General features: G+C 49.3%; 1 protein-coding gene across 19 annotated transcripts in view; it reads left to right on the top strand.

Moving 5' to 3' along the window:
• The window catches only part of CACNA1G (calcium voltage-gated channel subunit alpha1 G), a 144,854-nt gene that overhangs the window by 75,686 nt on the left and 53,830 nt on the right, over window positions 1-15,338 (top strand). For 8 of the 19 annotated variants that reach the window (XM_050318918.1, XM_050318929.1, XM_050318916.1 and 5 more), the window contains exons 11-19: window positions 2,098-2,249; window positions 2,786-2,971; window positions 4,118-4,232; window positions 4,956-5,111; window positions 9,329-9,397; window positions 10,269-10,295; window positions 12,169-12,262; window positions 12,830-13,014; window positions 13,149-13,595. In XM_050318918.1, coding sequence (XP_050174875.1) covers window positions 2,098-2,249; window positions 2,786-2,971; window positions 4,118-4,232; window positions 4,956-5,111; window positions 9,329-9,397; window positions 10,269-10,295; window positions 12,169-12,262; window positions 12,830-13,014; window positions 13,149-13,595 — 1,431 coding nt within the window. The remainder of the gene's footprint in view (window positions 1-2,097; window positions 2,250-2,785; window positions 2,972-4,117; window positions 4,233-4,955; window positions 5,112-9,328; window positions 9,398-10,268; window positions 10,296-12,168; window positions 12,263-12,829; window positions 13,015-13,148; window positions 13,596-15,338) is intronic. The other 11 variants (XM_050318936.1, XM_050318935.1, XM_050318920.1 and 8 more) reach the window with 3 other exon arrangements.

The raw sequence follows: 15,338 nt of genomic DNA, 5'->3' as shown, positions 1-15,338 counted from the left end.
TTTGGCAGCGTCACCACAAAGAGGGAACAGAGGGTGGAAATCAGCCTTCAGGGCCCAGGTTAGTGGTGCTGATGGATGAAAAGGAAAGCTTCCAGGAACACGTCTCCTTTCCAGCAGGATCACTGCGGTATTGATAACAGCACAGCCTGCCTCGGCGCTGGGGCACTCATGAATGAGTTGGCATTTTTTTGTGACTAATGTAGACTTTCAGCTATTTGAAATTGTCCTGAGGTGCAGCTTGACATATAAGTTCTTGGCCTATTTATTACTTTGTGTCTGAGTGTTCCCATAGGTACATGGCTTTAAACCAGGGCTGTGTTTAATATTGGGAGCTGGAGCTGTATTTTAGCTGTAGATCAGTGAGCAGGTGATTTGGGCTGTGTGTATGGCGTGTTTGGCAAACTCTAGCCGAGGGATCTGTTCCTCAGCGAGGATGTTTGACGTAAAAACTGTGTTCAAAACCCTCTTTTTTTGGCTTTTTTATTACATTTTCTTCTAAGTGCTGCTGTTTCCCCCTTCACTGTACTGTGTCATCACAAGCTCCCACCAATATCAGTGCAAATCCACAGGGATTACACTACCATGCTGAGATAACATCAGACCAATTTGGGTCCCCACCTAACCTCACACTGGGTTGGAGGAACTTGAGTTTCAAAGGCTGGGCCTGGGTACTTCAACCCTGGGAAAGAGAGAGTTGAATGACTGCATGGGTTTATCTGTTATTTGCCAGTGTGTAACTGTGAAGCCTTTTGGTTGCTGTGGTTTTCTGGGGCTCCGAAACACAGCTGACAAGTGTTGACTCTGCCCCTGAGTCCTCCCCCTCTCATGGTTGCCATGGTGTTGGGGTTGGGTCACCTCACGTCAAACCCTACAGCTTGTACTGTGGTGTGGCAGCTCCTGGTCTGTCGTAGGAAGTTTTTGGTCAGTCATGAAGGTGTTTCATGTAGCTGTTGGGTGCAGTCAACTGCACGTGCTGCTCATGGCGTGGCTGCTGTGAACGTGCACATCTGGCCATAGCCCAGCGCGGTGTGCAGGCATCTGAAGCTACACTTGTGGGGGTTTAGGACAGTATCTGAGTGAGTTAAATGCCAAACTACCCAAGAGGAGTCCAGCACCCACTGTGTGCGAGGTGTTTTGTGAGCTGTGCCAGCCCACTGCCCTGCGCCACCTCGGCGCTGCTGACGTGACCCCTCGGCCATCTGCCAGCGGGATGTCGGCTCCTGATTTTAATGAAGCCTCTAAGTAGAAACATGCAGTTGCGGCCGTGTGTTGGGGTTATATGGGGAGAAGGGATCTGATACTGAGGATTCTGTTCCTGTCTTTGCCACTGACTGATCCTAAACAGACTACACCACCGGTTTTGTCTTCTACCATATGTTTTCCGATAATGTCCGCCCACCTGTCGGGGAAAGCGCAGCGCTGGGCATCTGCAGGCATTGTTGGGAACCCCCTGTGAAATATGCTACAAAAACATGAAAGGTATTAATTTAGGTCTAAGACTACTGGGAGTCTGTTTGTTAAGGTTTTTTCATACCTCTATTTTTAAATTACCACTCTGGAATGCCAGGATCGGGCCCTTCCCCAGTAGCAGATTTGGGACCTCCTGGTAACGAGATTTTTTTTGGGCCATTCCAGCTATATCACCTCAGATCTCTGCTTTTGAAAAATCTTGGCTTAAATCTTTTGGTGAGCTACTAAAAAACAAAACAGGCCCTAAAGGGATATTTATGTGAGAAAACGGTCCAACTTTCCTTTCTGCATAAGGAGAATCAGTTTGGGGGATGTCAGAGCATTAAGCCTCAGTGCATGCCACTTCTGCATAAACCTCCTGAGGTGGTACTAAAGCTCTGATTAATGTGAAGTCCATGTCTGGATTTACCTGCTGAATTTACAACAGGTTTCTAAACCTTAAATGCTCTGCTAGTATTTTTCTTCTGTCTCCTGGGCTTTGAGTGAGCTATTGCCATTCTCTCACCACACCATTAGCATCAGTATTTTCACACTTGCATTATTGCAGCTTGTTGTGTTTCCACATGTGATTTTTGGATATCAGGCTGTGCTGTTTACTTTCTCCCTTTCCTCCTCTTCCTTCCCCAGCCAGAGGAACTTACCAATGCGCTGGAAATCAGCAACATTGTCTTCACAAGCCTCTTTGCTCTGGAGATGCTATTGAAAGTCCTTGTTTATGGTCCTTTTGGCTACATTAAGAATCCATACAACATCTTTGATGGGATCATCGTGGTGATTAGGTATAAACCTTGAGCTTTCTTTATGTGTGTTTCTCCTCATTTGGCTGTTTAATTAAACAGAAAGTAATGGAGACTAGGCATAAATACCTTCCTGTGACACTTTACTCTTCTTTCTGTAAATTAATGCACTTAGGCACGGTTGCTAATACACACCTTGGGATTATTTTATGGTCATTTTAGAGAGAGGCCCCAGCAGAAAGCTATCAGTCCTGATGTCCTGGGAAGGTCTAGGATCCAAATGGCACAACCAGTGCCCGATTAAATATCTCTTTGGTTTTCTGGCATGTGCAAAGGCTGTAATTGCCCCTGCAGCTGCAGCCACTGATTTGCAGGCGTATTTTTGACACTCAAGCAGGGCTCTGTTCTTTGCAAGCCTGGACAGAGTCCAGATCACCGTGGGCACTGGCAGCACGTCTCTGCCCACTTTCCACCCCTCTTCTCTCCGAATTCCACCCTCCCTGTGCTTCCTTCCCTCCGTGCCTTTGCATTAGGCTTTGCCCTGCCATCCTGCACTGACCTTTCTGTGTCTTCCTCAGCGTGTGGGAGATAGTGGGCCAGCAAGGTGGAGGGCTCTCGGTCCTGCGCACCTTTCGGCTCATGCGGGTGCTGAAGCTGGTCCGCTTCATGCCAGCCCTCCAGCGCCAGCTCGTCGTCCTCATGAAGACCATGGACAACGTGGCCACCTTCTGCATGCTGCTGATGCTCTTCATCTTCATCTTTAGGTGAGCGTTTCCCATTCCCCGTCATGAGAGTTGCTTTGGGATTTTAGGTGGGATCCCGTGGTGGGGTGAGGAGGTGACAGAATCCATACCCAGACAGGGCTGAGCTGAGCAGTCCCAGGAACAGCACTGCTGGCCCACACTGGCAGTGGCTTGCTGCCCTGATTAAATTATTGTAGTTGGCCAAATGAGACATTTGTCTTTGCAAGATGATTTATAAGGAAAGTCTTTCAGGCTGGACCATTCCTTGATATCACCCCAAGACAGCTGTACCATAACTTTCTGACTATCCTGGTGCAAAAAATATTGCCAAGGTGAGGGTGATGTTCCTACAGAAAAGTCAGATGTGGTGGTGCTTGTTCTCTCACATGGCCTCTTCTTCTGAGAAGTGCAATTGTTAGAAATAGGCTTGGCATAACCTTGTATTTTTAGATTTTGGTCTGGATCTTGAGAAAATCTTGTCTCCTTCTACAGCCAACTATGGTGTTCCAGCAATCCAGGCACAGGGAAGGCTGAAGAAATCCAGTCTCTTCCGTGAAATAATGTCCTTTCTTCCAGTGAGACTTTTCACTCCAAAGCTGCCATTTGCAGCCGTGGTGCTCAGTAGAGCTGTAAATAATTTGATTATTCAGGTTACTAGCAGAGAACAGGGAAAAGCAGATTATTCTTTTAGTATCTATCTATAATGAAGGGTATTCTGTTCTCTTGTCAAAATCGAAAAAGCTGCTTCAAGTCCCCTGATATGTCTTATTCAGGCATTTCACAGAAGCCCTTTTTGTCTTGCTAATTCAATTGAAGCATATTTTGCTGAAAATGTGTCATTGCAAAACAGAAAGTCAAAACATTTTGTTTAGAAAACGTTGAAAGGCAATGTTTTGACTTAAAAAAAAATGAAACAGAAGAAAAAGAAGGAGCAGACATACTTTTTGGTTGAAACTCCTTGACGGATTTGACCTAAATTCACAACTGGTTTGCGTGATCTCAAGGCATGTTTTTCAGCAAACAAAGGATTCATCTTTTTTTAAAAAAAAAAAAAAAAGAAAAAAAAAGAATTGCCCAGGTGAAATCAGGAGACTGTCAGCCCTGCTGTATCCTTAGTGGTTTGTATCATGGTCCCTTTGTTGAGTCCCTGCTTCCCATCTTGTTCAGCATCCTGGGGATGCACCTCTTTGGCTGCAAGTTCGCGTCGGAGCGGGACGGCGACACACTGCCCGACAGGAAGAACTTCGACTCCTTGCTCTGGGCCATCGTCACGGTTTTCCAGGTACAAAATGGAAAATGCAATAACTGATGAGTGTTTTGGGATTGCAAAGACTGGGGTTGCTTTCCAAAGCATCTGGCAGAGCTTAGTGAAGCTCCTTGCCATAGAAAGGCGGCAACCCAAAACCACAAATGCAGGTACGTGGGGGCTTTCGGACTGTTTTCCTGACTAAATCTGAAAGTTGATGAGGAGGGGCTGCTAAGGCAGGAGGGTCTTGCATTTGCAGGGTATGGGCTGGGTGGGTGAAAGTAAGTGTAGTGGGTGAGGATGGAGAGGGAGAGAGCAGGACCATTTGCAGTGGTATTTTAACAAATAATGGAACCTGTTTTAAGCCTGTAGTTGATACATGCAGTTTTTTTGTTCTAGCAGCTCTGGGCTCTGTAACCCTGGGATCTGTGAAGGACTTTGAGTTGCTCTGGCTGACCAAAGGAAAGGTCTGACCAAGGCAGCGTTGCACTCCCTCATGGGTGGGCATGTCCCAGGGTGTGGGGCTGAGTTGGGGTGGTTTGCACAGGGTCCTTACCAGTAGCTGGGGAATCACAGTCTCTTGGTCCTGTCTCTTCTCTGGCTCACAGGATGACTTGGGCTGGCTTTATATTCCTGTGGTTAATTACAGCTACAGTGGATACCCCAGAAATGGGGTGCTTGTCTGGCCTGTCCAGAGCATGGATAATCCAGCAGGCTATGCTCCAGCATCTCCATATTCCTGACACCCTTCCTCTGCAGATTTTGACCCAGGAAGACTGGAACAAAGTCCTTTACAATGGCATGGCATCCACCTCGTCCTGGGCTGCTCTCTACTTCATCGCTCTCATGACGTTTGGGAATTACGTTCTCTTTAATCTGCTGGTGGCCATCCTGGTAGAGGGTTTCCAGACAGAGGTAATGTCCTCACGCTCGTGCCTTTGCTTTCTTCCAAAGTTTCAGGGCCTCCAGATCCTGGAATGTGATTTCTGAGATGGACAGCAATTCCTTGAAACAAGTGGTACGGGGAAAAAAGTGGGATAAAATATTAGGTCTTCTTTCTATTTTTTTTTTTTTTTTTTTTTTTTTTCTTTTCCTTTTCTGTAGCCACGGTGCAATTCAATACAGCAAACCCTCTAAATGAAGGGCTTAAATGAAAAGCATTGTTAGCATTAATGCAGGAGTGGGAATTGAGCAGTGAGTCAGGCACTGCGGATGGGATCACTGCTATGACAGTCTCTTTGAAACAGTTTTCACCGTGTTTGTCAGCCAGATTAAAGGCCCCTCCTGAAAACTTACGCAGGCTGGTAAGAGATTAGTGACACGATTATCTTTTTTCATGGTATGCATTCATGGAGCTCTTCCCGTTTCCAGCCCTGCAATGCTCTGCATATTTTAAAGTATGTGATTTCTGGTCTCTGCCATCTGCTGCCTTGGGCTGGGAGCTTCCATGAGACATCCTGAATTGCTGGAGGCTTTGGGGGACACTTAGGTTTGAACTCAACCTCTCTTTTGCCCTACTGCTGATCCAACTGTCCAACTTGGAGTGAGTGAGCACGTCACCTAGTCCCCCTCAAAGTGGGAGACCTGCGATGCCCACCCGCTCTCTGCAAAAATTGTCTGACTGTTTAGGAACATCCTTAAGGGGTGGGGACTCTTACACACTGCCCAGGGGGTTGGTTGGAGAGGTAAATAGCTAAAACTCCTCACTGGGTTCTGCTCATATAGGCTGTGCCTTCTACACACTCTCTGATTTTTATGAGCATTCTGGGGTGACTAAATATTGTTTAAGATTTGTTGCATGTGTATTATAATATCCTGCCACCCTATAAACAGAACTGTTTTTATTATCATTACTATTTTTGGAGCAGAGTTTGGAGTTAAATTAATGGAGTCATCCCAGGAGATAGCAAGAAGAAATACTTTTTTTTCTTGTATCGTCTCTCTCCACGTTGGTGCTTTTCTTTTTTTAAGTGTTATTGTTGTAGCTGTTTCTGTCTGTAAATCCCCTACCACCACTCAGCCGAAGGGAAGATCACTGCCAGGTTCTCCCAAATGGCAAAATGTTCCCTTGCCTGAGTGAGAAGAGGTACAAAGCTCCTTGTCTGCTCACGGTGACAGCTTCGAAACCCAACCTTTGTTCTGCCTGGCAAATTGATTCTCTGAAGGTCACCAAAGCAGGACATCACCTGCTGCGCAGAGGAAGGGACTCAGCCTTTAAACACAGCAGCCCTTTTGCCAGCCCCTGGCCCTCGAGGGAGGCTGACACCTCTGCTCCTTGGCTCAGCCTGGTTTTCCGTGCTAGAGCTTTCCCGTGCTCCGTCGCTGCCACGTGCCTCTTCCCTGGGCAGCAGTTCATCCCACGCTCGCTTTGTGGCCAGCTGTGCCATGGTGCAACTCCCTCTACATTCAGGGACTGGCTTTAATGTGCATTAGCTGGTTTTATTGCACTAACCGTGCCCTTGAGGGTATGTCTACCCTGGAGCCAGGGAACCGCCTGCAGCACTCCCCAGATTTGCTTTTGGCTGTTTTCTGCAGCAGGGCTGCCCCAGCGCCTGTCCCTGGGGCTCCTCTGCCAGGGCTGGTCCAAACCAGCTCCCTGATATCTGTGTAAGCTGCAAATGTGCTTTAAGTACTGTGTAAATCAGGGTGTAACTTCTGATTTGGGAAAGCATAGAGACAGCAGTGATGCTCACACCAGTATTGAGGTGAGCACAGGGACCAGGATCCAGTGCAGCCTCCAAAGACCCAACCGTCTCTGCCAGTCCTGCTTAGCCATGGCAGTTTTAACAAACTTGCACCTTATTTCTCTAATTTGTGATTCTGATTACAGTGCTATTTTAAATCTCAGGCTTTGATGATGGCTTTTTAATAGTAATCTTCCTTCCACATCCTCGTTATTCTGAGTTCTCCACGTTCTTACAGTAGAGTGTGGTGGGGCCGAGAGGTCCCTCAGCTCAGCGAGAGTTTCCTGCAGCAGGCAGGGAGCAAATGTCTCTGGAGGTCAGGAGCCAAGTCTGGCCTTGCTGGTTTATGTTTATTCAGCTTTGCTGGTGTGTAGCTTTGAGAACAGATCACGTTCTGGTTTTTGCAAGCCAGCACACAGAGGATCCTCTCCTAAGCAGAATTAATAGAGAGATCATCTCTCACTGTAAACAGACCCCGGCGTCTCCCTCCCGTGATTGCACTTGACTCTTCTTCTGTGTTGGGTTTAGGGTTTTTTTTTTGTTTTTCCATTCTCCTTCAAATTTCTGGGCTGAAACACAATCCTAGGGCTGCTGCCTTTATCTCCCTGGTCCTTGAGTGCCTTTCCTCAATCCGCAAGCACCTCGTTAATTTTAGTGCATGGCTTTGCAGCCCCAGTTGCCAGGCAGCAGATGTATATAAGCAGTTGAGAAACTAAAAGGACCTGTTCCAAACTTTAAATATGGAACAATATATTTTGCAGGGTTGAGTTCCTTTTTTTTTTTTCCCCTCTTTTCCTTTTATTTGGTAACCTGCTTCTCTCTTGCAAGAGGCACATGCAGGACTTTATGCCACGTCGTTGTTTTTGACCACACGTTTCCTGATTTAACTGGAACCTGGTGTTGGTGCAGGGAAGGTGAGCAGGGGACTCTGTTTGATCAAGCTGCTAATTGGAAATTGCTGCCTGACCTCTCAGGTCCCTGCCTTAGAGACTTCTCTCTGAGGCAAGGAGTGACTTCTCTTCTTCGGGCATAAGCTCCTCTCCCGAGGGACTTTCTAATAGTATTATCTCCAAACCGTATTCTTCCATTGGTAATCCTCCCAGTTTGTGTCCCAATATCCCTGTCTGTTCTCACTCATGGGTTTGTTCCTTCCCCTTCTTTGGCACCCCTCCCTCCCTGGCACCCCCTCCAGGTCCTCCAGCCTCTCCATCCTTTTCCCTGCAGGACATTACCTGCATTCTGGAGGTAGCATCCTTGGAGAAATACAGATCTTGACTTCTCCTGGGCTTCCACCAGAGGGAACAGTCCCTTCTCCTGCAGTAGAGATTTTGGATGGTATTTTTCTTGCATCCCTTGCCTGTTGCATTTCTATTGGTATTAGTGGGATTTTCCTTGTAAAAGGAAAAGTGTTTCCATCTTTTCTCTTTCAATGGCTTTTCCATGTCTCTCTCTGTTACAAGCAAAGACTTTAAGTTAAGTGTCCATCATGCTGCTGGCAAGTCTTTCTTAAAACTTTCATCCCAATCTAGACTGGGATGAATTTTGTAACCCTTTAGCAACGAGAGGAAAGATTCACTGCCCTGGAGGCAGAAATTAAGAAATTAAGCTGGTAGGACAATCTGTGCCCTCCTGCTGCAGCAGGTAACCTCCTCTGGCCCCGTGGGATGGAACCAAGCTCAGATGCACTGCTGAAAAGTGAGGAACAGTGGGAGAGCTGCCCCTGAGGAAGGGGAAGCACAGCAATGTGAAAAATGATGTGTGCTTTCCAAGTGGGCAGGGAAAGGCTGACTTCTGGTGCTGTGAAGTGATGTTGGAGCCGCTGGCTGGTGTGGCAAAGCTCCCCAGGACAGGGCTGTGTCCCTTTGCCTGCAGACCCCTGGTTTAAACTGCTGGTTTAAATGGGTGTCTCCACTAACAGGGCTGAGGAGGGATCTGAACTCACAGCAGATTGTGCGTCTCTCCTTAAATTAGGTATTTCACCTGGCTGCAAGATCACTGATATTGTGTTAATCAAACATTCATTAAAAGCCTCCGTTGCTGCTTAATGAAAGCGTAATAAATAAAGATGCTATTATAGAGCTGCACCAAAAAAAATAATAATCGTGTTTTCAATAATTAGCTGGTGTTTCATTAGCACAATTATCACTTAGGAGCTGAAGCAAGCTCTGATCGAAACACTTAATTTAAAGGTAAGGCTGGTCCCTTCAAAGGGCTTTGCTTCACCTGAGATCTTCCTTTCCTTCCCTGTGCTGAGTGGAATGGGGTGGGTGTCCCAGCCCGGCACTCCATCATGGCCACGCACTGCCCTTCTCCCCCTTCCCCTCTCCTTCCCTGCCTCTTCTCGTGTGTTTTTTGATTCCCCATTCAGTCCTGCTGTTGAAACTGTGAAAATTGAACCCCGCCTTCCCCTTCCTCCCCCCCCCCTCCCTCCCCCCGTTTCTCCTTCAGGAGATCTCCAAGCGAGAAGATGCGAGTGGGCAGTTAAGCTGTATTCAGCTGCCTGTCGACTCGTCGGGGGTACGTACAGCACATCCCACCGCCACCGTGGTTGTCTCTCTCGTGGTGCCTGGTCACACGCCGTGGTGCTGTTCTCATTGTAGTAGCTGTCATTCTTCTGGGGTTTATTTGGGTGTTTGGGGAGTGGTTTTGTTTTTTCTTTCCTTTCTTTGCCACCCTCATTGTCCAGTCAGCCGTGATTTTAAGTCCCTTCCTTCTCTGAGGGAGCCAGGTAAATTAAGGTGGGTGCTTTGGAGTGGCTGACCCCTTTCTGGATGCCTGCCCTGGGAAAGGCTCCCCACGGGGCTGTGACAGCCTCTCCATGGCACAGTCACATCCTGGGGACCTCCCTAGGGATGTGGATGGCGATGCTGATTGCTGAGTGTGCCTGCCGAGGCTCCCTCACGCAGGCCTAGGAGGGTGGCCAGGAGTGAAGGGACCTGGAATCAAGCCTGTTTGTGGACACGTGTGTGGGGGAGCCCCGTGCTCTGCAGGACAGGGTAGGACAGCAGCAGCTGTGCCGTGGTGTGTCCAGAAAGGCTGGTCGGAGTGCTGGGATTGCCAACGAGATGCCATGTTACAGCACAGCCAGGATGTGAAATGGTCCCGTCCAGGTCTGAGGAAGCTGTGGATCTCCAAAGTGCCACACACCCCAAACCTTACCCTTCTGCCAACCTCCTCTTTCTCTTTACCACCCCCTTCCATTTCTGTCCTTTCCAAGAAGCCTGACTTTTCCCTCAGCCCAGAAGCCCTTTCCCCTCGTATCCCAGTGTGTCAGTTCCCTTCGGTACAGCCTGGTTTAGCTGTTGTACCGCCTGGTCCATCTTGACGTACCCTCATTTCCCAAAAGGATTTTAACTCCCTGTTCTCTCCTAACCCCTTTTCTATCCAGAAAGGCAAACTGGGAGTGCAAGAACAGGTAACGGGCAGCAGCCATGGCTGCGAGATGTTTGCCTGCACCATACTGAGTCTGGCACGTGGTGTTTGGGAGGGGATGTTCACTGTCCTCCAGACATGGGGTTTGGTGCTGGGGAAGGGGGTGGGAAGTCCCCATATAGCTCTGCTTTTCCATCTCAGCACACATCTCATTGTGTCCCCTTAAAAAACTTTCCTTTGGGCTCTTAAAGAGCACTCCAGGAATACAAATCACGTAAAATTCTTCCCATTATTTATTTCTTTTTAATAACCCATTAGGGAGAATGAGTAATTCCTGGCAGGCCCGCTGACAGGCTGAGCCGGGAGCCTCCATGGGGAACATACCTGGAGCCAGCTGGAGCCCCTGTTCATACAGACATGGGTCTGACTCCAGCAAAGCTCAGGCCAGCCTGGCTTTACTGCTCCCCCTTGCAAGGTGCATTCCTGACCTTCTCAGACTGCGTCCTGCAGGATGAGCTTCCCTGAATAGCACAGAAGTTCTGGATCGTCAGGAGGGGAAGTTTTGAGCCAACACTTCACGTCACACTCCCTTTTGCCTTGCAAATGTGTCTGAGTGTCCAGTCTGCCTGGAAAAAATATCTTTAACAGTTTAGTGACCCCACTAAATAGTGAGGCAGTACTGGGGCTCAGCCCTCTGGGGTTTTCCTTAACAATGAGGTGCAGGGCACTGACTCGTGTTGGATCCATCTCTTCCTCCTGTCCCATGCTGGTGTCCTTCTGGGATTTTTCAGTCAACAGGTACCCGAGCACCAAACCTCAGCAGCGCTGGCCAGGGCTCCTGGGGATGCAGCTTAGCCTTGGTGGGGTTTTCTGGGGCTCCTGGGCTCTCACAGCTAAAGTGAGGGTCTGCTTGGCTTCTCCCATCCCAGCATCTTCCCTCTCTTCCTACCTCTCCTCCATTGTGACAGGGCTTGGTGCCCTTTGCCAGAGAAGTGGTTTCAGCTGTGAATCCTCCTCTTTTTGGATGGGTATCGATCATTCTGGCGAGCACCACTGCCCGTTGGGTGTATCCTGACTATACCACACCCTAAGTGCCTTTCTGCAGTGCCAATGGACAGAATCAGGGTGACACCCAGGGACATCCCTAATAGGGTCTGTGCCATGAGACCGAGTGAGAGCCTGGGCACCACGCTGTGAGCACTGGTAAACATCATCTCTCTCTGCCCAAGGATGGGCACCTGTCAGAGCAGACAGCTCTTGCTCAACACACCCCCCTCCATCTTCGAAATGATATGCCAGAATTTAAACTCCTCAAATGATACAGTGTAAATCCCAAAAACTTCTGCTCCTGTTGTGTGTGGCAGCTGGGAGGGGAACGGCCGCTCATGGCAGTTGGGTTCTGCCACCTGGATCCTCTCTGTGCTGATGGGGCGTCCATCGACACATCCACAGGAGTCACGTAGGAAATTTGGGGTCTTCTGTGCCCTCTCTGAAGCCTGGATCTCTCCATCACTAGAAAGAGCCACACACAGGGAGTTTTAAGACATGGTGTATAAATTAAGAGAGATTAATAGGGCCATCTTTCGTCCACAAATTGCTCATCAGATCTGTCCTTTCCTAACATCTGCCCCATATGCAATTCCAGCAGCAAAAATTAAGCCATGGTTTGGTTTTTTCTGATCCCTTTCTGGGACCGTGTTTGGAGCCAGAGGCAATCCATCTTCCTGGTAGGAGGTTAATTAGTCTGTGGTATAAACCTGTGCATGCATCATTTTGTGAAAGGTGGTGTTGCATTGTGGTACAAAGTTCAGTGGATCCGTAGGTGTGGTGTTGGAGATGGGAATCCATTTTTGCAGAGGGGTGTCCGTGCACTGTGGCCCATAACCCTCTTGCTGAAGCCCTTTGTTTTGCTCCAGGGTGATGCTTCCAAGTCCGATTCCGAGGGGGATCTCTTTCCCCACAGCCTGGAAGAGGAGGGAGGACTTAAGAAAAACTTGTCAAATCCAGCCTGTGAGTAATAACCCCAGGAGGATGGGCCCTTCCACAGAAACCTCACTTTGCTGTGAAAACAATGTGTCTGAAAGTAAAAAGCCCTCCTAGAGGAAATGCTGTAATCCCAGTTGTGGCTTGCTTGACACTGCAGCAGGCTTGCGGCTTGGGGTGGGATTTTGGGATGCAGACAGGGAGAGACATAACTGCATTTGAGCTGTAATTTCCCCACCAAGCCTGAGGTCTGGGCTTTTGGGCTGTCTCTACAGGAGGAGCATGGGGAAGGAGGTTCCCAGAGATAGAGCTGGTGCATGTTGGTTTGAGGGTTGAGGGCCAGCAGATGAAATTCTGCATCTACTCTCCTCTCCCATTGACACATGATCCCACTGGCACCTGATCCCATTACTGTTTGAGATTCCCCTGCCAAACTGAAGGACGGGCTCCCATCTCTCCAGACAGGCTTCCTGGCCCACATCCCCTCGGTGGTCGGAGCAGAGCCGTCCCCACGCAGCCTCTCTGCCTGCCCGAGAGCGGGTTGTAGACGTGCCCCTTGAGGTGTGACACCTAAAACCCTCTTGTGCCTTCCAGTGATGGCCCTGAGCGACCACCCGGAGCTGAAGAAGAGCCTGACCCCTCCGCTCATCATCCACACCGCTGCCACGCCGATGCCCATGCCCAAGAGTGCCATGTTCGGGGACGCGGCGCAGGGCTATGAGTCCCGCCGGGCCAGCGGCGTCTCCGTGGACCCCGCCCTCTACGAGCTCAAGTCCCCGGTACTCGCGGCACCTCCTCCTGCGGATGTTCAGTGCGTCCGTGGGGCTGTCCGTCCGCCCATCCGCCCCGGCAGCCTGGCACGGGGCGGGTGGCACGGGGCTGATGCTCTTCCCTGTCCCTGTCCTTCCCGCAGCCCAGCGCCCGCAGCTCCCCGCACAGCCCCTGGCGTGCCAGCAGCAGCTGGAACAGCCGCCGCTCCAGCTGGAACAGCATCGGCCGGGCCCCCAGCCTCAAGCGCCGGGGGCAGAGCGGCGAGCGCAGGTCCCTGCTGTCCGGGGAGGGCAAGGAGAGCTCGGAGGAAGGGGAGAGCTCGGATGAGGAGCACTCCAGCCGGGCCGGCAGCTTCAATGGCTCTTTGCCTCATCGCATGGAGTCACTGGAAACGAAAGGGTCCTTCGACCTCCAGGATACCCTGCAGGTACCTTCCCTGTACCGGACCAGCAGCATGCACAGCACCCGAACCACTGCCTCCGAGCACCAGGACTGCAACGGGAAGACCTCTCCGGGTCTGCTGCTGCACCAGCTCCACCTGGATGAGCCCCCTCCGGATGGTGATGACTGCGATGATGAAGGCAACATGGTAAGGAAACGCCATGTGTTCGTTTCAGGCTTTTTTCCTTGTCAAAACGATGTTTGTCTCTGTCTTGGGAGCGCACAAGTGGGTGCAAAGCAGTGGCCTGTTGCAGGGTTTAGGTCTTGCTGTCACCACCAGACCAGATTGAGAGTCACCCAGGAGGTCTCTGGGCAGTGGATGATGTCAGAAATGGGGTTCATAGCAAGTATTTCAGTGCATTATCAGATGGCTCATGATGGAGAGATCCAGGGCAAAACTCCCCAGGTTCCACTAAAACTTACAAAGTGAAGGCCATCTATTGAAAATATATGCTTTTCTTGGTTTATTTTTTCATTGTTTTTAAAAAAAAACACCCAAAACAAAGCAAGTAACTTTCCCTGCTTTCCAACTGTTATTCAGTTTTCTGCCCCCACAGCAGCAGCAGACAATTTCTATTGACATCAACAGGCAAGGAAAGGGCAGGGCTTGGCCCTCCATTCCCATGGCAGTGTTAGGCCCCTGGAGACTGTGGTAATTTCAGAGGCTTTGCATTAATTTCCATCTGAAGAGGCATTTTGCCAGTGAGCGTCTCTTTCATGGGCCTGAAAAGAGCCATTTAGGAAATATTAGCTAAAAAGGCTGCAAGCGCAGGGAAGGGACAAGGGTTCCTCATTTTTTGCATGGATGTTTGTATCTTAAGGGGATAAAAGGAGTTTGGCTGCTTTTCCAGAGTTGTTTGCATGCCTGGCATGGTGGGGCTTGAGTTGGGCAGCAGGGTGTCCCAGTCCCGGCTTTGGTGTGCTTTGGGATGTCCCCGGGACAGTTTTGGAGTGTTCCCTGCTCTTCCAAGGTTACCTCTTTGTTTGATTATACCTTGCTCTCAGGCTTAAAAACGTGATGGTCTGATGTGTCATCCCCAGGGGGTAACTCTGTTTCTGCTGGTGGAGCAGATGGGTTTTGGGTAGAGCCACGTGATGGTAACAGGGGCTGTTCTGGGAACAGGAAAGAGGCAGCTTGTGGACATGAATTTACTGTATTTCACTGAGTTTGTTGAATGAAAATGGAATTGGGATCATGTGAAGGGATGCAAAAGCAGCGTTGACTCCAGAGTCCTTCTGTGCCCTACGGGAGGAGAAAGGGAGTTAGTGCTGGCAGAATGGAGTCACTCAGCTGTGAACTCCCTTTAAAAAAAGCCATTATCCCATTACATCTCCAGCATGGATCCTCAGCCTGGGATTTTTACTGATTGTCTTAACCTGGTTTTTACCTTCCATAAAATAAATTAAATTTTTAAGAAAAGGAGCAGCAATTATTTTTGGAAAAAACACTATTAAAAGTGATCAAGAGACCATGCTTTTTATTGCTAGCTAGGGATTTTTTTTTTTTCATGCTTCAACATCTGCTGCTTTTTCCAGCTCACCTGGTGTAAACATCCCACTGGTCCCTTCCTTTCTGTCCACGGGATCACAAGCCAGCAGCCCCCCTTGTGCTGGATGTGGTGTGGTGGGACTTGTCCCTCCTCTCCCATCCCCACCATTCCCCATCCCCAGCCAGTGCTGGCAATAAGTTGTTGAATAAGATTTTTAATCTTTGTTACAGCAGCTGTTTTTAGTATAAACCAAACGTCATCCTCTGTGTACCAAGGTCTGTCCACAGAGGGTTAGACCAAAGATCCCTCGATCCCTCCCATGCAGTGGTTAGAAGGAAATGCCTAGGGAAAGAATAGACAGAATAGGGTAAATGAATTGTGCCCCAGCCCATGGTATGGCC

Source organism: Myiozetetes cayanensis, unplaced genomic scaffold (genome assembly GCF_022539395.1).
Source record: "Myiozetetes cayanensis isolate MyiCay16 unplaced genomic scaffold, myiCay2020 scf22, whole genome shotgun sequence".
Lineage (NCBI taxonomy): Eukaryota > Metazoa > Chordata > Aves > Passeriformes > Tyrannidae > Myiozetetes > Myiozetetes cayanensis.
Note: the sequence above shows the minus strand (reverse complement) of the source record. Positions and strands in the feature narration are given on the sequence as shown.